Consider the following 23108-nt stretch of genomic DNA (forward strand, 5'->3'; position numbering starts at 1 on the left):
GTTTTTTAGTGCAAAAATACTGTATAATGTAGGGGTGAGTTCATGTAGAAAAATCTCTAAACGTTTTGAGTGGGTCATTTTTTTTGTGTACACGTGTACATGGATTTCACCGCTGGGTGGTGCTATTGCATTATACCAGTAAAGCCCCAGTTATCCGAATACCAACCGAACGGGCCATTTAACCAACAGTTACAGGCCGCCACACCGAAATATCGCCATTCTGACTGTCCGCCATCCCGAATTCTGATCCCTGAGTCCTGACAGTAAGCTATGGCGAGCCTGTAGAAGCTGTATTCCTCATGCATGTCAGAGATTTTCATCGGGGACGCATGCGAGTAATTCAGGCTAACATTACCTGTTTTTCAGCAAACTCCTCTGGTAAAGGCATGGCATATAGGTCCACAGTAACTTATTATTATTATTATTATTATTATTATTATTATTATTGGGTCTTATAAGAGTGGGCTACAATGAGTACCGGGCCATCAAATCGGATATTTGATGTGGGAAAGATGTAGCCAGATGTATTACCTGTTTTAGATACGTGGCTGTCCGTCCGTCTGTAGCACGAGTCATGTGTACCACTTCACCACCGATCCGTGCGTAAAAGCGCAAACAGTCCCTCAAATGCAACGAGGCAATGAATGAGGAAATAATTGCCCCAGTGTTTAATACGCAAAATGGGGTCAAACCCCCTGTAGCTATTAGGTGCCCGGCGGCTATTTGGAAATATATGGTATCCACTTTTTCCCCACTTATTTTAGGGGATCATCAGGTCTCTTCTGTAGTGGAATAAACATCATATTAAGCATGTATACTCTTATCATGATGGCCCACCAGCAGATGGAGACACAAAATACAATACTTTAATGTAATATTCATTGTGCAGAATAAGAAAAAGCATGTTGGCTGATTCTGGTTCATTTTAAAGATATCGGTCAATACTGATGATGTGCCAATATTATGGGATATCCCTAATAGAAAGGATTATAGGTGAGTGACTGAGTACATGAGGTCATTATTAAATGTGGAGTATATGAGCATGTTAATCAGTTAGTATAAGAATGTGTGTGTGAGAACACACAGTGTAGTATGGCGGGAAAAATGTCATTGTATAGTGTGCCGAAAATGTCAAAGTGCATCATGCTAAGAAAAAAATGACATAGTATAGAATGGCAAAGAAACATCATAAAATAATATGTAAGAAAAAAGTCAAAGTATACGGCAAAAAAAATCTTAGTATGCCAAAAATGTTTAAGTACAGCATGCTAAAAAAAGACATAGTATAGTATGTAAAAAAAACAATCTTTGTATAATATGACAAAAAAGTCACAGTGTAGTATGCCCAAAAATGACATGGTACAGGGTGCCAAAACGTGATCGTGTAGTAAAGAAAACAAAGTTTTGTGAAAGCAAAACAAAATCAAAAACACAGTATTCACCAGAATGACACCATTTATCAGCCAGAAACTGTAAAAACAGAAATCATTGTTAGATTTTCAAATTTCCGACTGTAATTGGACGCATCACGTGTGACAAATGCTTCTGTAAAAACATTTAAATAAATAAATGTGAGCTTGAAATAGTGATATTGAATAAACTGTTTGTACGAACTGTTAATTAAACTGAGGCTTTTTTTCAACTCCAGGTTTCTGTCTTCAACTTTTAACTTTCAGACATCAAAAGCTAAGTTATAAAAATCTATTATATGGTGGAGGGAGGTTGGTGGATTTTCCCCCAGTAACTCAGGGAGGCTCGAGGAAAAATATTTGGAGCTTCAGGGAGGGTAAAAAAAAAAAGTTGCACCCAGTCACCCCTTCCTCTGATAAATAAAGAACAGTCCCTAAAGTTCTATAGATCCCCCATTCAACTTTTCTATTCAAGCAACTTGAAGAGAACTCATTACTTCCTGGCGGGAAATCTTCTTCCTTAGCAACAGTAACTAAGAGGGGCGGGGCTTATAACAGGAAGGCTCCTTACGACTCAGGCCAGGACATCAGAGTCCATGAGAGAGGAGGAGCAGGAGGAGCAGTAGAGGAGCGGAATGGAGGAGGACAAGCAGAACCCGGAGCACCGGAGCAACAAGGTCCGGAGAAGACAAGCAGCAGGCTCGTCCTCTGATAGCAGCGATGTTGAGGTGAGTGTTGATGACGTCATGGATAAAAAGGGCTTGACAGCAGCCACACTAAAGACACGAGGAAGAGTCTCGAGGCTCCGTGGATCATCCGCTCATTCTCTGGTTCACTCTGAGCCTCGTGGCGGCCATTTTGTTCTCCTCCTGTACTGGTTTCCAGTCTGCGGTCAGTGCTCCGGGTTGTTCTGTCTGCTGGGATTCAGGGACAGTGGACTTCCGGTTTGACGGACAGAGACAGATGGTGATGAAGGACAGGTTGTTGTCTCTGGGTGTCCAGTTATAGTGGAGCTTTTATCAGCTCATGTTTTGTACACATAACACTGACGGCTCTGTGTGGTTTCTTCATGGAGATTTTCCCGCGCGGCGCATTTCGTGATCTCGCGAGAGCTTGCAGAACGAACAACAGGCTTGTTTGCGATTATTTCTTTCTTTATTATGTAGTTACAGTGCTGAGGAATGACTGGTTACATGTAATTAAACTACAAAATAAATATATTTACCTTCTGAGAGAGTCAGTTATTAATTTACAGACTCTAACAGGGGCGTGTCCAGGGTCTGAGGACACTGGGGGCTCAGCCTCTGTAGGGGGGCACTCTGGTTCCCTGTTTAGTGTGTGTCGTTTCGCCTGCTTTCCACATGACTTGTTAATTGTGATGTTAAAAATATACTGTAGTTTTTAGTAAAGCTGCCCGTCTCCTCGCTGGCAAACGCAAGCGTGATCACATAACCCCTGTCCTAACTTCGCTGCACTGGCTCCCGGTTGCTTTTAGAATAGATTTAAAATTTTATTGTTTGTTTTTAAAGCTCTCAATGGCCTAGCCCCCCAGTACTTGACTGAGCTTCTCCGTATCCACTCCTCTGCCAGAACATTGAGATCTTCTAATCAGCTGCTACTGGTCACCCCCAAAATGAGGCTAAAAACCAAAGGTGACCGAGCCTTTGTGGCGGCGGCCCCTAGGCTCTGGAACAACCTGCTCTGGCACATCCGCTCTGCGGGATCGATTGAGGTTTTTAAATCCTCCCTAAAGACGCACCTCTTCTCCCTGGCTTTTAATCGAGTTTAAATGGACTTCTGGCAAAATTTTAATTTATTTTATTCTATTTTATTTTATTCTATTTTATAGCACTGTGTTTATGTATTTTAGTATTTATTTTATTTATTGTAATTCCTGCATTGTATGGGTCACTTTTATCATCTGTGCTGTTTTTAATCTGTACAGCACTATAAATAAAGTTTGAGTTGAGTTGAGATTTAAATATTTTCTCCATGTTTCTGTGTTGCTGATCAGGTGTACTGATAAAGTATTGACTTTTTCCTTGTGGCGGCAGGAGGAGCGGCTGCTGCAGCATGATAATAAATTACACCAAAACATAAACAAGTAAGCTAACACCTGTAAAGTCAGAGCTTCTCAAGACTATGCTTGTCAATACTTTAGCACAAGCTTCACTTATCCATGGGGACAAATGAACAAAAGGTTGTTGTTAGTTAAAACTGTAACGTGGATAATGGCTTCATTAGCTTCCTGGAGTCCCCACAGTCCTGTAAACTGGCGTAAATAGTTTCAGCACATGAGGACCCACAGCAGTTCAGTTCAGGGTGGAGATGAAGACTCTGACACTGATCTGAGTTCTGTTTGTGTTTGTTGCCATGATCAACAGACATTCTCTAAATGTTATTTATGGTTTTAGATACCTCATTCCACTGTGACATCTCACTGACTCTCTCTGTTTGTCTGTTGCTACAGAGACAGAGAGCAAGTGAGGAACTCCAAAATCATCAGAGAGCTCACACTGGAGAGAAACTACACAGGTGTGACCAATGTGGGAAAACATTCAAACGCAGGTATCACCTGAATAATCATCAGAGTGTTCACACTGGAGAGAAACCATACAAGTGTGACCTGTGTGGGAAAAGTTTTGCCAGAGCTGGTACCTTAAAAATCCACTATGGCATTCACACTGGAGCCAAACCATATAGCTGTGACCAATGTGGAGCGGCTTTCCTACACAGGAATCACTTCTTTGCCCATCAACGTGTACACACTGGAGAGAAACCATTCAGCTGTGACCAGTGTGGGAAAGTTTTCGCTACTCAAGGTAGCTTGAGAGTCCATGAACGCATACACACAGGAGAGAAACGGCACAGCTGTGTTGAATGTGGAATGGCTTTCATTAGGCGTAACGCACTGACTCGTCACCAACGCGTTCACTCTGGAGAGAAACCGTACTGGTGTGACCTCTGTGGGAAAACATTTGCCCGGGGAAATGCCTTAGAGGTCCATCGACGTACTCACACTGGAGAGAAACCGTACTGGTGTGATGAATGTGGGAAAACTTTCACCACATCAAGTGAACTTCGGATGCACCGACGTGTTCACACTAGAGAGAAACAGCACAGCTGCGACTAGTGTGGGAAAGCTTTCACCTGCCAAAGTATCCTAGAAGTCCACCAATGTACTCATATTGGAGAGAAACCCTACAGCTGCGACCAATGTTTGTGCCTCGGACCAGCCTCAACATCCATCGCCATGGTCACACCGTGTTGTTTTGAATATTTCTGTAGTTCTGCAGTCATGAAATTAAGTTATGAGTTTGAAAAACCTGTTTCCACTGAATGATTGATGGTTGGACTGATCCAATGATTCTGGCGAGATGAACAGACTAAAACCTTATTAGATATACAAATTTTGACAAAGTTTCCCTTTGGGAACATAATTTGTTGATGGAAAAAGGTGACAATATCGGTGTATCATGACTTATGATATTGTGATATTATCGTATTCTGGGGCCTGTCATGATGCCCGCCTCTAGCATTTAATAAAATATGGCTTTCAAATGACTAATATAAAACATGTCCCAAGGAGGAGGAAGACCATGACTGTGCTAAAAAAAAATGTATGTTTTTTGTGCAGAGCAGAATAGTGGCCAAAGTGACAAAACCTGGAAAGTCATTGAATTCACAGTCTCTTTCTCCAGGCCCGGAAATGTCATGGTATTAATAAAAATCATTTCAAGTTTTGGATAAGTGATGGAATTTTGTTGTGTGTACAGTAATCTTTGGCAGATAAAGTTTCAAGTAATGTAACAAAATGCTGAATTTTTTAATATATTTATTTATTTTGTTGTTACGTAGCTCTAATATGCATCAATGTGTGATGTTTTGTAAACCATCGTGTAAGTTTTTTCATTTTCTCACTGCGTTTTGTCTCCCTCCATATATCCGGGCAAGCTGAAATTATGTGTGATTGGAAGGCCTGTTTTTTCCTTCTGAAGGACGTTGTATTGAGTCTGTCCATACTTTGAAGTATTTGAAGTGAACATAACAGACTATCAGGTCTTGCAAAAGGTTACTGCTTAATTTTCATACAGTAGTTAACTTCTTGAGAAGTGCGTTATACAGTTCTGTTTGTGTTATGTGTTGTAAATGGTTTTGTTTTGAGTCCTTGAAAAACCATGGAAAAGTTTTTAATTTTTTTTTTGTTGCTGAAAATGTGTGGGAACCCTGAATTTAGTTGGAGTGAAACAAAGTTTGGATACCTCGCCACATTTGGAAAAGTGCTCTATTTCAAACACCTGCTGTCAGGGACGTGTCCAGGCAAATGGGGGAAAATTTTATGGAAAAAGTTTTAGGAATTAATTGGCAAAAATGTGTGAGAACTTCAGACTGCTGTGTTGTGTTTTTAAGATTTGTTAGACCTCTGCTACCTCCCCACATTGGAGCTGCAGTCTTGAGTGTATTTCCACACTGGTGTTATTTCTTCGTAACTAAGTCTGAATTAATATGAAATAATCATTAAATCAGGCAGTAATTCAGCGTGCGTTAATTAGCACATTTTTTTTAAACTTAAGCGAACACCCACTTTTACGTGACTGAAACACAGGAAGTTTTTAATTTACACTTTTAACCTTTGGTTTACCATGTGACCACACTGCCATCTAGTGACCATGGATGGTTACTGGAATATTAAAAGTGTCATATTGTTTAGGGATCAGTGTTTATTAAATCTGCAGAGCGGTAAATCCAAGTGTTTGCCTTCTGTTTTATTTGTAGAGATACTGAATATTAAATTCTGCCAGTTACAGTCAGCTTCTGATGAAACTGACAGGAGAAGGTTATCATGTGTTTTGACTGTTTAGATCACGTGTTTCCTGAGTATTTGTTGTAATAAATCAATAAATGCATTTTTTTTTAAAATGTTGTTTGTCCCTTTTTTCAGTCTGTGTCCCCTCTCTAAAATTCAGAGGTTTTTAAGGGTCTGTGAACGCAGCGCGGGCGGAACTCTTTATGATTTCTTTTGTTCCTCAGTGACAGTTTGAGTTGTGGAGTGGATAGTTGATCATATCTGATCAGATCAGACCGATGGATGAGAGGAGGTTTTTGAATCTGTTGAGGTTTGTTCAGACTGAGAGTAAAGATTCTAGTCGAAGCAAAGAGATGCAGATTCATTAAAGATGGCACCAGCTGAGGTGAAGACAGGTCAGCTCAGCTCCACACCACTCCTCTTCTCCATCACTACTCTGCCTCCCTGATGTTGTTTCTGGAGGTGAGGTTCATCCTATGGTTTGGGGTGTTGGTATCTTAGTGGATAGTGCCGGCGCCCCATGTATAGAGGTGATGCCTTGCTGCAGCGGTTGCGAGTTTGACCCCGGCTTGCAACCCTTTGCTGCACTCTCTCTCCCCACCTCACACTCTTCACTCTGTCCTGTCCATTAAAGGCAAATGTCTTTTCTAAATACACTTCCTTTTAAACAGGAAATGTACATTTTGTGCTCATGAGATGCACAGTCTTTTTCAACATAAACTTCAACGTTGGTAAAACATCTCAGTTATTTCCTTGTGCAACATGGTTTGACTCTACATTTGTAGAGGCCTCCTGGGTGAAAGTCCAGGGTTTGTTGGACACATCCACCAACCAACCCTCCCTCCCGCTCTACAGGGACATTACTGCTCCTTCTATTAAACAGTTACCAACAGTGGCATATCTTACTGCCATATCTTCTGGTAATGTCACTTTGATTAATGTCAAGTTGTCATAATCAAGACAACCCAAACAATGTCAACTTGTCATTACAAAAACCGAATGACACTTAATGACAGCAGTCATAAACATTTATGACAAGTTCATAATGTTCATGACAAGTTCATGACCGTGTCATGTCACTCTTATGTACCGGTTTTTGTTTGGTCTTAGAAGTTGTGTAGGTTATAAATGTTACTGTATATTACCTGCACTTTCTTTCTTATAGCTAGACAATGTGTTGATAACAGCTCATCAAGGTGTCCCATCTCCATTATTTCTGATTAACTGCATTTTTATTATCTGTGTTTGTGAATAAATTGTGTAAAATGAAATAAAATGAAATGATTTATTCTGAGTTATTTCATTTCTTTTAGTGTATGATGACAGTAAAAGCGTATTTGTTGCACTCTGGAAAACAGGGATAAATGATCACACAAGTGATGCAGTGTTTCCTCAACCAGAGCTTTAGTGAAGTGAGGCAAACATTGCGCGCGATATCTCTTGTATGAGGGCGCAGACAAAAATAATCGATCCCAGAGGAAGACAGAGATTATTATAGTTTAGTTTTTAACTGTAACAAATAAAACCAACAATGAAATGAATAAGAGATTATGTAATATTTTAACCCCTTCTTAAACATCTGATGAGTTTACAGTTTTAAACCGTTTTTTTAACTCTTCACATTTACTGTTTTTTAACTCATATTTATAGTGACTTTATGGTCTTTTTAATCACATCTCAGCCCTTCTTTTTTATGAATTGTTTCTTTTACCTATATGAGCTTTTTAACTTCAACAGGATTTTAGCTTATTGCTGATTAATATATTACCTTTTTTTTAAACTATTACATATTCATTCACGCCTCATGGGACTGAACATCCAGTGAACCAATCAGAAACTCTTCTCTGAATTTAATTCAGTATTTATGATAAACCGTGAAAAGTAAATCTGAGTTTTTTAATAAGATTTATCTGTTACAGCTGCAACACGCTACATGAAACGTCACCATGGAGTCATTACAGGAAGCTTTGTGTCTGTGTCCCACAATGCACCGCACTGTTATTGATTGTGCTGCCTATCCAACATGGCGGCTCCTGACTGCGTCTTCCACAGAACTCTGACCCGGTCCAGATCCGGCCCAAACAAGGTCTGAACCACCACCACCATCATCATCCTCATCATCATCATCGTTTTACTGATCTATCGCTGTTGCGTTTGGCGCGTGCTTCCGTCTCCACCCCTCCTCTGAGCTCGGACTCAACATCAACCAGACTCCGTTCAAATATCAACCGATTTAACGTCGCTTTCCTCAGGAGCAAAAACACGTCAACTAGACTCTTAATGTTCTCTGAATGAGGAGTTTCCGGTTTCGTGCAAACGATCCGTTTGCTTTCATCTTAACAATAAAACGCGGGATCTCAAGAACGCGCCTGTTTCCCCTCTCAGTCTGCTGCAGTGAGAGTCACTTAAAATCCACATTTCATGTCTAAAAACTCCCGTTGAGTGAGTTATGGATATGCCGATTTTTTCACAAGACGCTTAAGATCTAGAGAGCTGCCCAGCTGTGTTGTAGATGTGTTTCTGTGAGCCGGTAAATCCGACCGATTTAAATTACCTAAAGTTTAAATGGAGTTTGGTCCGAGTCAGAGAGCGCGCGGTTCAGCTGCCTGTCACCTCTCTGCCACTCAGCTTCATCAGTTAAATGAAGGTTGTTATTAATTATGTTATTTTGTTCATTAATCGTCATCACTAAAACCAACAAACATGTTGTTACATCTGATGTATTCACAGTTCAGTTATATTTTCTGTATCTGCTCTGAATGTTGTTTGTCTGAGTGTCTAACCCGGTGGATATTTATCTTTTTATTTATTTATCTTGTATTTAGTTCAGTTAAATATCAGAAACAGTCTCACTGAAATCTAACATTTGTGATTACAGAATATGAACTCTTCGTTTTGTCATAAACCGGCCACAAACAATAACATGCGTCTCTTATATTCCTCTGACTCGCTCTGTTTCTGTTTATTCTGTTTTCTATCATGTTTCTGACTCTTTGTTAGTTTTTGTGCTGGAAGCTTTTATTGTGAAAAACTTAAATCGTTTACTGACTCACATTGATACCGCCAGTGTTTCCTACTAATGTTCTTCAGGGTGTCCGCAGGTGATGATGTCACAGGTTCAGTTTTACTGATTAATCTCTAGGTTTTATTTTGTTTGTTTGTTTGTTTGTTTTTCCCATTTGTTTGTCTCTCAGGCATCCTCGTCCTCGTCCTCTCCTGCTGTCTGCAGGGAGTTCCTGTGTGTGGTGGACGTGCAGCGGTACAGCAGAGACCAGGGATCCTCCGTCTACTTCCCCCAGGCTGTCCTCAATGGTCAGACACTGCAGGACAAGACAGACAAACAAAACACAGCAACAACACAGACAAAACAAAACAGGACTAACAAAACAAATAAACCACAAACAAAACTGGGCAAACAGAATAAAACAGGAGAAACAAAATAAACAAACAGGTCAAACGAAACAATAGTAAGATAAGATACACCTTTGTTGATCCCACATTTGACAAACAACTGAGTACAAACAAAACAAACTGGAAACACTAAACAGGATAAACAACACAAACAAAATAATAAGCAACAGAAACAAAACAACACAAACAAAACAAACAGGTTAAAAAAACAGAACAGTACAAACAAAACAAACAAATAGGACAAACAAACAGGGCAAACTGAACAAACAAACCCATCCGGACAAACAAAAGAAAATAGTACAAACAGGACAAAACAAACAAAATACACAAACAAAACAAACAGACAGGTAAAAAATCAGAACAGTATAAACAAAAGAAAACAAACAACACAAACAAAACAGGGTAAACAACACAAACAAAATAGGACAAACAAAAGAAGCCAACAAACAAATCACTACCAATAAAACAAACAACACAAACGAAACAGTAAACAATTCAAACAAAAAAACAGGTAAAAATAACAAAACAATCAGGGCAAACAACACAAACAAAACAGTGTAAACAACACAAAAGAGGACAAACAAAATAAACAGGCCAACAAAAAAGAAAACAGTTCGAGCAAAAAATACAAACGGGACAAACAAAACAGGTTAAACTAAACAAACGGGATAAACAACAAACAAAGAAAAAACAAAACAAACAATCAGGACAAATTAACAAACAAAACAGGAAAAACAAACAAACAGGAAAAACAATACAAAAAGTACAAACAAACAAACAGGACAAAGAAAACATCCCAGGTCATGAACCAGTATAAAACAGGAAGGTCAACACTTTGTTTCCTGTAACTGTTTCCAGAAATTCTAACATGTCCTCTGCTGCAGCTGAGCCTACTGGTCTTACTGGTTTGTGTTGGTGTGTACTGGTGTGTTGACTCCAGCAGGTGATGACCTGTATGACATCACACTGACAGACGGAGACTGCAGGCTTCGTGTGACTCTGGATCCTGGTCTGAACCGGCTGGTCGAGAGGAACGTCCTGCAGCCAGGGTCGATGCTACGAAACGCCGCCTTCGCCCCCGCCATGACAGCTCAGCTCCCAGAATGCCCTGGGGCCTCTGGAGACAGAGACAGGTGAGTGAGGACAGGTGGACTATGTCGCTGTGATGTCATCAGTCGGGTTAAATGTTTCTGCTCCTACAGCTACAGACTGGTGAGCGTGGAGGTCAAAGATGGAGCTGCAGGTGACGATGATGAGGAGGAAGATGGAGTCAGGAGGTTTGACGTGGACCAGGACTCTCTGCCCTGGTTTGGATTGTCAGAACCTGCAGGTGAGACGAGACTGTTGTCAAAATCCAGATGAATATGTGAACAGAGACAATATAAGAACCATGACGATGAGCCTGACCTTTAAGAAGCTGGGTAGGATCATGACAGTTTACATGTCACATTCACCCATTCACACACTGGTGGTCGTGGCTACCATACAAGGTGCCACCTGCTGCTCAGTAACCATTCACTTGCACTCACACACCGATGGAACAGCCATTGGGAGCAACTTGGGGTTCAGTATCTTGCCCAAGGATACTTTGACGTGAAGACTGGAGGAGGCGGGGATCAGACCACTGTCGCCCCGGTCAAAATGGTCGCGCAACGATTACGTCACATCCAGAGCCCGGTAACTTTACAGCAACCTTCCTCCTACTCCGCCGCACAGTGGAGACACGGCGGTTGAGGGCCGAGTGAGAGGACGTTCCTGTAAAGTTCCTGCCCCCCAAATAGTACCAGGAACTTCTTCAGTGGAAATGGGCATATTGTTTAACATACCCTACAAGTTTTGTAATGATTGGACAAACAATTTCTGATTTAAAGTCCAATTTATGCTATGCATTTTGGCGCCACTTTCTACCCTCTTAGACATTTCCTGTAAGTTTTGCAATGATTGACTCAACGGGCAGCTGAGTGAAGTGGAGCCTGAGGAGGAAGCACCGGTTAGCCCCGGTTTCACTACAGGCAGATTCACTTGCTACAGGGGCGAGGAAATAAAACCTGAACAGCCAATCAGAGTGATCTCTCTCACCAACAAGCTCCACCACCGATTCAACATGCTCAATCGGCCAAAAAGCCGCCGACAGTGTGGGACACGCTGCAAAAACTAGGGCGACAGACGCTCCCTGACGGCCTGACTTTGGATGGTCGGCTTGGTGTGTCAGGGTCTTTACAGTGTGAGGGGTATGACCTTTCAAAAATTGAATGTGTGGGCCTTAATTATAGCGCCCTCATCTGGCCAATTAGCGTCATATTTCTTGAGTAGCATTTGTACACAACTTCCAAGAACTGGTGAAGATTTAATGTGTCTACGATGAACCAACTCACAAAAACATTGCTGAATAAAAAAAGAAGTCCAAGCAAAACCAACAAGGTTTCAGCTCTGCAGGCTCGAACCCCCGATGAGTCGCAGGTATGTTCTGCAGCGTGATGATGATTCTGATCGGCTGATTGATCCCACAGGTTCTTTGGTTCCTCTGAGAGCCAATAGGAGCGTGTTCCTCCCTCTGTGGAACAGTGTGGACTACAGCGGGGAGGTGTGGAGAGAAGCCCCGCCCATTGAGGAAGAGGATGGAGATGAAGAGGAGGAGGAGGGTAGAGATACTGTCGATCATTACGCTTGAATATTAATCAGATTAAGTCTGATTTTTTTACATTTGAATGTTTGTCCACTGAAGTCTTAAAATGTGCTACTATAATTTATGGGGAGGAAATATATATATATATATATATATATATATATATATATATATATATATATATATATATTTATATATATGTATATATTAAATTTAAAGGGTAAAAGAAGTGTGTGTGTCAACAGTTCAACGTCCTGCTGTGACCGTGTCAGAACTGCGTGACTCCTTCCTGATCGGTCGCCGGGGCGTTTCCAGGGGCGCTGTCCAGCATCAACTGATCGTACGCATCATCAACAAGTCACACCTGATGTATTATGGGAAAACAGACCGGAACTGTGAGTGTCCATATAAGGTCAGTGAACACACACACTGTCTCTCGTCAGATGTCTTTGCAAACAGATATTTTCTTTTATGTTTTGGCCTCTCGTCCACAAACAGAGTTTCAGGTCACTTCACACAGCATCAAATGAGGTGACAGTGGAGGAGGTCGTAATAACGTACCTTTAAACAGAGGCAGTGTTGTAGATGGCGGTGGTCTGTGAGGTCACATCGCAATATGTGAATGAAGAATTCTTTTCACTGTGTTACTGATTCAATTCGTTCCACTATTTTTAAAATGTCTTTGTCTGTGCCTACAGTCGTATCTCGCTTGAACTACACTACACTGCCTCCACCATCTCTGGTGGTACTGCTCAGTTTCACCTGTATTAATGAGCTCTCAGAACACTTGCACAAATACTGAAAAAATGAAGGCAGAGTACGAACAGAAGGCTCCGTCCATGTTGATATATGTTGAGCTTAAATGAGCCCTTAGATGAAATCAGCATTTCTCAAACTGGGGCGCACGTGACCAGGGGAAAATGTTATGTTTAATGTTGTGTTCACACCGGGCGCGAATAAACCAAATTCAGGGCAGTGAATTACATGTAAAGTCAACGTAAAGACACGATTAGACACGAATCCCCAGCGGGCAGTGCGATGGACGCAATGGACTTGATGCAAACCACGCAAGTAGTGTGATTTCGTGTGGTGCGCTTATTTGCGAGAGTTGAAAAATCTGAACTTCAGCAATGATAGCCAAGTATCTGGAGTCCTCCAGGGACATATGACACAGAGGACGCACCGGCGGAAGTTCATTCATCGATTTAGCAATTTCAAGCACATATGACATGAGTTATTCACGTGTATGAAGTCAACACAGAATATTCTAGCGTTCAAACTTGTGTGAGTAACGTGATGAAAAATTCTGCATCACATTTGGTGTGAACACAGCATAAATAATGTATTTATGTCAAAATCTTTTTTATAGTGAAACAGTAAACAAATCATGCTTTCACAAAGCACAGACAGTCTGTAGGTTTACAGAAAAGATGGCTATGACACAGGGATGAAAAGAAAAACAGGTGTTGCTTCTCAGTAGTAGAGTGTACATGGTATGCAGGTATTTGCAGTGTACCAGTAAGAAAACATCAGGATTTCTGTTCACTCATTAACGGAACAAAGTCGTGTTGTGACAGAGCTTTTACTTCAGATATTTGTTTTCACAAACACAGAGTCAAGAGATGTGACAGCAAACCGAAAAAACACTGTGGGGTCATGACAGAAAGACTTTGAGAACCACTGGATTAAATAAGGGAGGACCAAAGATAGAACCATGTGGAACACCAGACTATGTTAACTCCATTGCCCTCTGTCTCTCTCTCTCTGTCTGTCTGTCCAGGCGGTGTTGGAGGTGTGTGACAGGACAGGAAGTGTGTGTGTGGTGTTGTGGAACAGTGTGTGTGTGAGCTGGTATCGCTGTCTGAAGCCTGGTGACATCATCAGCCTGAGACGCTATCGAGTCAAACAGCATTACCAGGCCGAGTCAGATGATATAGGTACACACACACACAAACCTATCTCACCATTCTTACGGGGACCGCGTCCTCCTGAAGTTTCTTTTCTTCGCCGTGTCTCTGTTTGTGTCCAGAGATCAGTGTGAACAGCAGGAATCCTGCTGCCCGCATCTCTGTTCTCCCAGAATCCTCTGTTTCACCTGAACATCTCCCACCTGCTCCGTCCTACAGCTTCTACAGCAGGTAAACACACACACACACACACACACACACACACACTTATACAAACACACTCTGACTCTCTGTCTGTCAGCAAGGAGCTCCTGGAGCGTCCTCATGGCGTAGTGTGTGATGTCATTGGCCTTCTGACGTTCTCAGGACGACCCCAGCGAATCAGGAGCAAGGGTGAGGGTTGCCATGGTGACTGCATATAGATAACATTCATGCCTTAGTTTTTTGTTTCTTTCAGTTTCACTTAAACACACAAGTCACGCTCCAGTCTGTGTTTTCATTGGTAGATGGCAGAGGGGCGGAGCTTTTGGAATATCGTTGGCTGCGATTGGAGGACGGGACTAGCAATCACCCAATAATGGTGAAGCTCTTCTCCACATCTCAACCTGAGTCCCACCGCAAGCTCTACCCATGTGAGACACACACACACACCCCCACACACACACAGACACACTTGATATAGTTGCAGCAGTAGTTTGTCAGAAAACACACATTCTGTGTTTTTTAAGAAAATAGTGAGAAGTCAGTGATTTTCATCTGTGTGTGTTTTCAGTGTCAGTGGTCGTCTGTACCAGACTGAAGGTGATCAAAGCCGCTGATCAGACAGACGCCAGCTTCTACCTGACAAATACAACATACACACAGGTGTACTGCACAGGTAACACACCACACACACCTCTGTAAGAATGTTTGATATTCATGCAGCGTTTTCTTACCATGTCTCCCTTTGGTAGCAGAAAAGTGAAACAGCACACGTCTTGTTAGTGCCAGCGATCCTGTCCGCCAACACTTCTTCTCATTCATTGGTCAGCTGGATTCTGTCCTCTCTCCTCATTTGTCAATTGGCAGGGCTGGGCCACCACTCGGAGATGAGTTACCGTAAGCTCCGGCCGGTGCGACACTTCCTCCTGTGGCTGAGGAGCCAGGAGGATGGACAGGTGCTGAGCAGGGCCCTGATTGGAGGATTCTTCATCTACCCGCCTCCTCCCGTCTCCTTGGAAACCTACATGAAGGACAGGAGAGGTCGTCTGTCTGTCTGTCTGTCTGTCTGTCTGTCCGTACATCTGTCAGTGTTGGCTAAAAAATAAGAGTGTAGTTTCTCTTTAAGTGTTTGTGTTTGTGCGAACAGGTGAGCTGGGGTTCCTGCGAGGGGCGGAGCTTCAGAGGGAGGTGGAGAGACTCTGTTACCGGGAGCGACGCAGCTTCTGTATCCAGGCAGCTGTTACCATGGTTACATACAGCCGCAGAGGAGAGGTGACTGCCACACACACCCACACACACTTTAGTAACTCCCTAACATTCTAACACGTTTATGTTGTTCTGTCTCTTTTAGGAGGATCGCTGTTTGTTTTGGACGGTCCGACCTTCATCCCTCTCCTCCTCCTCTTCCTCCTCCTCCTCCTCCCCCTCCCCTCGCTTCGCCAAATCCTCCCCTCATCCATCTCCCTCGCCCTCCCTCTCCTTCTCCTCCCTCCTCCCTCTGTCCTCCACGCCTCGCTCCTTCAGACCTCCTCTCTCCTCCTCTTCCTCGTTCTCTCCGATGTCTCCGTCCTCAGCGCACAGTCAGCTGACGCCGCGTCCTCTGGACTACAGATCAGGGTGAGATATAAAAACATTTCTTCATCATGTGATTATAATGATTTCATTATTTCAGAGTGAGAATGTGGATTTACACTCAGACTGTGTTTCAGCAGGAGGTCGTGTAAGAGGAAGCAGCTGCTGCAGGCTGAAACGCCAAAGAAGAGGTGAGCGCCAAGTATATATACTCAAGTACCGGACTACATTTAGTGTACCTTTACTGTATGTGAGTACTTCTGTGTGCCACCACGTCCTCCGCCGCTCCATCTCAGAGGCAAATATTGTACTTTTTACCTCAGTAAGGTTTGAATGCAGGATTTTTACTTGTTGTGAAGTATTTTTTATAGTGTGGTTTTAGTACTTTTACTTTTACTTCCTCCAGCACTGGTTTAGTTCTTTTGTCTCTGTCTCCTCAGACATCCGATGGTCACATTACAACCAGAGCAGAACAACAAGACAGGTCTTCTACTTCAAACTTCTACAGCATCATTTTCTATATAGTAACACACATGTCTGAAGTTATCATCAAATGTAAATATAAGAGTTTAAAACTGCAACTCCCATCAGCCATCTGGGCAATGTGTTCAGCGTTCAAACTAGAGTTATACTGATACCGATACCAGTATCGGAAATGCCTCTGATACTGCCTAAAATGCGGTATCGGGTATCGGCGAGTACAGCCTATGACCAATCTGATACCACGTAATGCCTCATGTCATTACGCATACGCACGCTACAGGCAAATGAAATGGAAACGGAGCGGAGTTTAAAAAACATTCTACTGTAGCCTTTAAAATGTCTTTTTTGCCAAATTGTGTGGCTGCACTTTAACCTGTGTCTTGATCTGTGTCGTAGATTCTCACTGAAGGCATCAAAACTATGAATGAACACATGTGGAGTTATGTACTTAACAAAAAAAGGTGAAATAACTGAAAACATGTTTTATATTCTAGTTTCTTCAAAATAGCCACCCTTTGCTCTGATTACTGCTTTGCACACTCTTGGCATTCTCTCGATGAGCTTCAAGAGGTAGTCACCTGAAATGGTCTCCACTTCACAGGTGTGCCTTATCAGGGTTAATTAGTGGAATTTCTTGCTTTATCAATGGGGTTGGGACCATCAATTGTGTTGTGCAGAAGTCAGGTTAATACACAGCCGGCAGCCCTATTGGACAACTGTTAAAATTCATATTATGGCAAGAACCAATCAGCTAACTAAAGAAAAACGAGTGGCCATCATTACTTTAAGAAATGAAGGTCAGTCAGTCCGGAAAATTGCAAAAACTTTAAATGTGTCCCCAAGTGGAGTCGCAAAAACCATCAAGCGCTACAACGAAACTGGCACACATGAGGACCGACCCAGGAAAGGAAGACCAAGAGTCACCTCTGCTTCTGAGGATAAGTTCATCCGAGTCACCAGCCTCAGAAATGGCAAGTTAACAGCAGCTCAGATCAGAGACCAGATGAATGCCACACAGAGTTCTAGCAGCAGACCCATCTCTAGAACAACTGTTAAGAGGAGACTGCGCCAATCAGGCCTTCATGGTCAAATAGCTGCTAGGAAACCACTGCTAAGGAGAGGCAACAAGCAGAAGAGATTTGTTTGGGCCAAGAAACACAAGGAATGGACATTAGATCAGTGGAAATCTGTGCTTTGGTCTGTTGAGTCCAAATTTGAGATCTTTGGTTCCAACCGCCGTGTCTTTGTGAGACGCAGAAAAGGTGAACGGATGGATTCCACATGCCTGGTTCCCACTGTGAAGCATGGAGGAGGAGGTGTGATGGTGTGGGGGTGTTTTGCTGGTGACACTGTTGGGGATTTATTCAAAATTGAAGGCACACTGAACCAGCATGGCTACCACAGCATCCTGCAGCGACATGCCATCCCATCTGGTTTGCGTTTAGTTGGACGATCATTTATTTTTCAACAGGACAATGACCCCAAACACACCTCCAGGCTGTGTAAGGGCTATTTGACCAAGAAGGAGAGTGATGGAGTGCTGCGGCAGATGACCTGGCCTCCACAGTCACCGGACCTGAACCCAATCGAGATGGTTTGGGGTGAGCTGGACCGCAGAGTGAAGGCAAAGGGGCCAACAAGTGCTAAACACCTCTGGGAACTCCTTCAAGACTGTTGGAAAACCATTTCAGGTGACTACCTCTTGAAGCTCATGGAGAGAATGCCAAGAGTGTGCAAAGCAGTAATCAGAGCAAAGGGTGGCTATTTTGAAGAAACTAGAATATAAAACATGTTTTCAGTTATTTCACCTTTTTTTGTTAAGTACATAACTCCACATGTGTTCATTCATAGTTTTGATGCCTTCAGTGAGAATCTACAATGTAAATAGTCATGAAAATAAAGAAAACGCATTGAATGAGAAGGTGTGTCCAAACTTTTGGCCTGTACTGTACAACAATTCATATCCCTTTTTTTTTTTTACGTGCTGGTATCAGACTGATACTCAGTATCGGCAGATACCTAAGGTTCAGGGATCGGAATCGGTATCGGGAAGGAAAAAGTGGTATCGGTACATCTCTAGTTCAAACCAGAACACAAACTCATGACAGCTGTCAATCAGAGAAACGTGTGTGCGTGGGTTCTTTCTGTTGTTACACGTCATCTTCAACAATTCTGCCTGATTTTTCTCAGGCACGTATAACCAATAATAAGTGTGGTCCCCACAAGTGACAAATATGTGGTGGTCCCCACAAAAGACCCCCAAAAAAACCTAAAAGAATGGTGGTTTCCACAAATCACAAAAAAAGTGCGGACCTCTCAAGTGACAAAAATATAGTGGTCACCACAAAAGACAAAAAAGAAAAAGTGTTCCAAACAAGTGACTAAAACAAGGTGTGACAAATAAAAATGGTCCCCACAAATGACAGAAATAGTGTTGTCCCAACATGTGACAAAAACCAGAGTGTGTGTGTGTCATATAATAACAGTAATGGTAATAATGACTCCTCTGTGTGTGTCGGCAGTCATTCTGTTTGAAGCCTCCATGGAGTTTCTAGAAAACACAAACGCCGATGAAGAAGATGACAGTGATGATGATGATGATGACACCTCGTCCTTCGTCACTGCCCCCCTCCTCCCTGTCTCCCCGACGATTGCTGTGGAGACGCTGCCGATGCGTTATGACCACGCCCACAGAGAGGAGCAGGCGGTTGCCGTGGCGATGGGTGGGAGGGCGTCTGCTGCTGGGAGGTTTGACTCTGCCATCGAGGATTACTACACACTGAGACTGAGAGGTACGTTTGCTCCTTTAGCATAATGTAGATTTCAATCAAAACAGTTGAATCTATTATTTAGTGACAACAAAGGTATTTTATTTCTGGAGCTGTTGGGTTTGGTTTTTACGTGTTTAGTACTCCTCTGTCAGTGAACTGGTTTAGTTGTGAGTTGGTGTCCTGATGTGCTGTGTGATTAGACCTCAGGAAGAATAGCCTCTGTGTTAATGACGCTAATGAGGATCCTATCAAAGAACAAGTAAGGTTCCTGCATCATAAAACGGTCAAATCAAGCATTCTGATTGGTTGTTAGCCAAGATTTAATAAAAGCCTTATTCCTTTGCACTGTTGAGAATCACTCTACCTTTGACTCTGCCCACTCCACTGAGTTCAGTGAAACCAGTCGACTGTTTCTGCATGTGAGGGGCAAAACGTAAGCCTAACAGACGTGTTAGCTAACAAACTGCTACAAAACAGAAACATTTAAGGTCAACTTTGACCTCCGTGGTGGAGGAGTGGATTCAGAGGAAAACCCACTTGCTGAATTCTAGTTGCTGTAGCTGTACGTCTGTAAATCTGCTGTCTGCTCTCCCGGCAAACTAGTCTACTGTCACCGCAGGGTGAGGCAGACGGACTGTGGGGTGACAAATAACGTAAACTAGTACTTTGTCTAGCACTAAGCATTTGTTTTGCACCATGCGCAGGCAGACAGGAAGGCCTGTTTCTTTCTAACAATGCTTTATGAACATATTAAAAAAACAGTTTAATTTGGACCCCCTATTGACAAGGGGTGGAACAACAGTCTGCAAATAGTTGTCTTTTTTTTAAAAATTTTTTACCAAAACTCACAGGCTATCTGACCATGTTTTAAATTATAAATGGCTTGTCACAACATACATGAAAAAAGATATTTAAATTAATTCCTCTAATCTGTTATGTTTTGTGAGGATCAGGTCATTGGACAGATATTTGCAGTACTGGGAACTTCTCAGTATCACCGACAGGCTGACCAGACTGAGAAAGACCAGAAATTTGCCAGAACAGTTTTGGAGCTGCTTTTTAGTTCCTTAAAATATCTTGGTTGCAACCTGTAGGTTATGATGTAGCAGATATGTTGAAACTTATCGTTTCAGCAACACTGTGGTTAAGTTTAGGCACAAAAACCACCTGGTTTTGGTTTGGAAAAGATCATGTTTCCTGCTGTAGGTGGCTCGGTCACAGCCAGGAATGCTGCAGATGTCTCGCTGAAAACACCCAGTTTTGTTGTTTGTTGGTCTCCAACAGTTGGCAGCCGTCTCACTTAAGCACATGTACATACATACGTCATGCATGCACCTTTATACTGCACAGCACCCCTCTGCCAAAATATGTTCCCACACTTGTATATATATGTTTCTGAAGTCATGAATTAAGTAAATGTTTTTTTCTCAGCTCTGTCAGACGGTGTGTCGGTCGACGCTGTCTTCCTCCCTCACTCCTCTTCCTCCCCATGTCCTCCCCTCCTCCCTCACTCCAACACCTGGATTTCCATCTTATCACATGGAGCCTTCTCTTCAAACACACCTCCACCTTCACCAGGTCAGCACACACACACACACACACACACACACACACACAAACACACACAAAACAAAAACGTGAGCAGAACGATGAAGTTTTCCTCTCTCTCTCTCAGCTGACCTCATCAACATGGCGGCCCAGCTGGCCAATCAGAGGCTGGTGTGTGTCCTGGAGGCATGTCACCTGGGTGGAGCTACAACAGAACTTGTCCTGAGTCGAGCGTTTCACCTGACCGACTGACCGTTTCCTTGTCAACTTATTATTTAACGTTTAACGTTGACGTTTTTATACTTGATAATTTATATTATTTATGAAAGTATTTCATGTTGGATAAATTTGCAAGGTTACACGTTTTACATGTTAATGCACTTTACTAATATTGGGAGTTGTAGTTTTTTAACTCTACAATATGGACTACATTTAAAGAGCAACAGTGACAAATTTAAGCTGTTAAAACGATTTCAGTTGTAGCTGTTTGCTAGATTTTTGTACCAGATGTGCTGGGATTTCTAGTTTTTAGTAACACTAAAGATTACAAACTGCAAGTGACTATAATTATTTTAGCACATATATTAGTACATATATTTAGTATATAAGTAGTATCAATAAAATACACTGGGACAGCTTCTAAGTACAAGAAACAAGGGGGTAACAGCTTTCTGGTTAAGGGAGGCTTAAACACAACATGTTTAGTACCTATTTTTTATTATTATTGTTATTATTATTATTAATTATAACAACAACAACAACAATAATAGTAATAATAACAATTTATTATTATTATTATTATAACAGTAGTAGAAGAAAAAAATGATTCTCGTGAATATGATATCTCAAGAACACTTTTAGGGACTTTCCTCAAATTGGGCACAAACGTCCACTTGAATTCAAGTATGAACTATATTAGTATTTGGTGGTCAGAGGTCAAGGTCACTGTGACCTTGCATCTGTCACATTGTCCTAAACGTGATATCTCAAGAAAATTTTGAGGGACTTTATTCAAATTTGGCGCAAACATCCTCTTCAACTCAAAAATGAAATGATTAGAATTTGGTGGTCAAAGATGACTATGACCTTGCATCAATCTTATTCTAGTGAATGGGATATCTCAAGAACAACTTAAGGAATTTTTTCAAATTTTGGCTAAAATGTCCACTTGAACGTAACTTAAAAGATTAAAGTTATTTGGATAAAGTAGGAAGAAAAGTGTGGCAGGCTCTTCCCCCTTTCAGCTGTGTGTGCAATAAAACTCCATATCATTATTACTATTTTTTGTTTTTCATTATCTCCTTGTTCCCTGTACTTTTTCCCTTGTGTCTCAGATCTTATTGGTACAGCTTACGTACAAAATATTTCCACATTAATTTGTAATACAGTGTAAGTGTTGAAAATGAGTTTTAAAAGAGCTTCAGTGTTGTACACAGATGGAAAGATGAGCTTATTAAAGGTGATCCAACAGGTTTATTTGATGTGTACACATTGCTCGGTTTCCATGTCTGTGCCTTTCAACAGCCACAGTTTGGAAAAAAAAAAAACTACTTCTAAAACTTATTGCTTTAAGGACAACAAACAAAGAAATGAATGATTTTGTGTTTCTTCACTTGTATTGTACTCCTGATTGTTTGGAGAAGGCTTTGAAACTGTATTAAAGGTTATACAATTTACAAAGGGTGGTACAAAAATCTATAAATTAAACAAAAAGTTCAGTTAATACAAATGCAACAGACCGTCTTTTTGGTCTAGGTGGTGTTGAGGGGACGGCAATATTTCTAAAATCCTGGCTTCGGCCCTGGTTTACATGTTCGCTGTTTGTTTTAACAGCAGAACCTCAGTTTGAGGTGTAAATTCTATTTAAGTGCCAGAAAGTCCCCTAATGTTGTATCTCTGTGAAGGTTTTGTATTTGTCACATATTTTGTAAGATATTTACATTTAGTAGGAACCTCGTAGCCCCATTCTCAGCTGAATGTTTGTTTTTGTCCTTCTGGCTGTCGATCTGTTTGTTTTTCTAAAGTGTGTACAGTTTTTCATTATGGAGAGTTAATGTTTTTATTGCAGTTAAATAAATTCTCTCAGTTTAATATTTAAATAGTTGTATTGTCTAAATGGTTGTAATTCCCAAAGGTTTCCATTTGTGCTTCAGACAACCCAACAAGTGAACAAACATGTTGTCTTCCTAAAATGTGACATATTTTATATTTGTCTTATTGTTATTCCAAGCCCATTGGTTCCTACTAAGTCCTAAATATTTAAAAACTCAAATATATAGTCTCATCAGTAGTTTTTTCCCGAACTTTACGCTAAGTAGATAATGTGACGACACCCAACCGTGTTTCTTTTCCTAACCTAATCTACATCATTTT

At 41.6% G+C, this 23108-nt stretch overlaps 2 protein-coding genes across 4 annotated transcripts; both read left to right on the plus strand.

Annotated features, from left to right (window-relative positions):
* Nucleotides 1-1942: 1942 nt before the first annotated feature.
* On the plus strand, nt 1943-6282 carry LOC144459735 (uncharacterized). The gene is made up of 2 exons (XM_078164314.1): nt 1943-2137; nt 3880-6282. Exons 1-2 carry the CDS (start codon nt 2045-2047, stop codon nt 4540-4542), a joined length of 756 nt encoding a protein of 251 aa, XP_078020440.1. The 5' UTR covers nt 1943-2044; the 3' UTR covers nt 4543-6282.
* A 1929-nt stretch (nt 6283-8211) lies between these two features.
* On the plus strand, nt 8212-22829 carry LOC117245827 (RPA-related protein RADX). Of its 3 annotated transcripts, none has more exons than XM_033609380.2 (19): nt 8212-8302; nt 9411-9528; nt 10568-10760; nt 10830-10957; nt 12138-12269; nt 12499-12665; nt 14034-14190; nt 14283-14391; nt 14462-14553; nt 14667-14792; nt 14933-15037; nt 15229-15402; nt 15509-15633; nt 15713-15978; nt 16071-16124; nt 16374-16417; nt 18939-19208; nt 20619-20765; nt 20863-22829. In XM_033609380.2, exons 1-19 carry the CDS (start codon nt 8240-8242, stop codon nt 20985-20987), a joined length of 2595 nt encoding a protein of 864 aa, XP_033465271.2. In that variant the 5' UTR covers nt 8212-8239; the 3' UTR covers nt 20988-22829. The 3 variants fall into 3 exon arrangements, with proteins under 3 accessions (XP_033465271.2, XP_078020376.1, XP_078020377.1); XM_078164250.1 differs by having other exon boundaries at nt 8223-8303; nt 9418-9528; XM_078164251.1 differs by having other exon boundaries at nt 8223-8303; nt 9418-9528; nt 10571-10760.
* Nucleotides 22830-23108: the final 279 nt, after the last annotated feature.

This window comes from Epinephelus lanceolatus, chromosome 22 (genome assembly GCF_041903045.1).
Source record: "Epinephelus lanceolatus isolate andai-2023 chromosome 22, ASM4190304v1, whole genome shotgun sequence".
Taxonomy (NCBI): domain Eukaryota; kingdom Metazoa; phylum Chordata; class Actinopteri; order Perciformes; family Serranidae; genus Epinephelus; species Epinephelus lanceolatus.

Coding starts and splice junctions, on each gene's coding strand:
- LOC117245827 (XM_033609380.2), top strand. CDS start 8,240: ATGGCGGCTCCTGACTGCGTCTTCCACAGAACTCTGACCCGGTCCAGA. Junction 8,303..9,410: donor CCAGATCCGGCCCAAACAAG/GTCTGAACCACC, acceptor TTTGTCTCTCAG/GCATCCTCGTCCTCGTCCTC. Junction 16,418..18,938: donor AGAGCAGAACAACAAGACAG/GTCTTCTACTTC, acceptor GTGTGTCGGCAG/TCATTCTGTTTGAAGCCTCC.
- LOC144459735 (XM_078164314.1), top strand. CDS start 2,045: ATGGAGGAGGACAAGCAGAACCCGGAGCACCGGAGCAACAAGGTCCGG. Junction 2,138..3,879: donor CTGATAGCAGCGATGTTGAG/GTGAGTGTTGAT, acceptor CTGTTGCTACAG/AGACAGAGAGCAAGTGAGGA.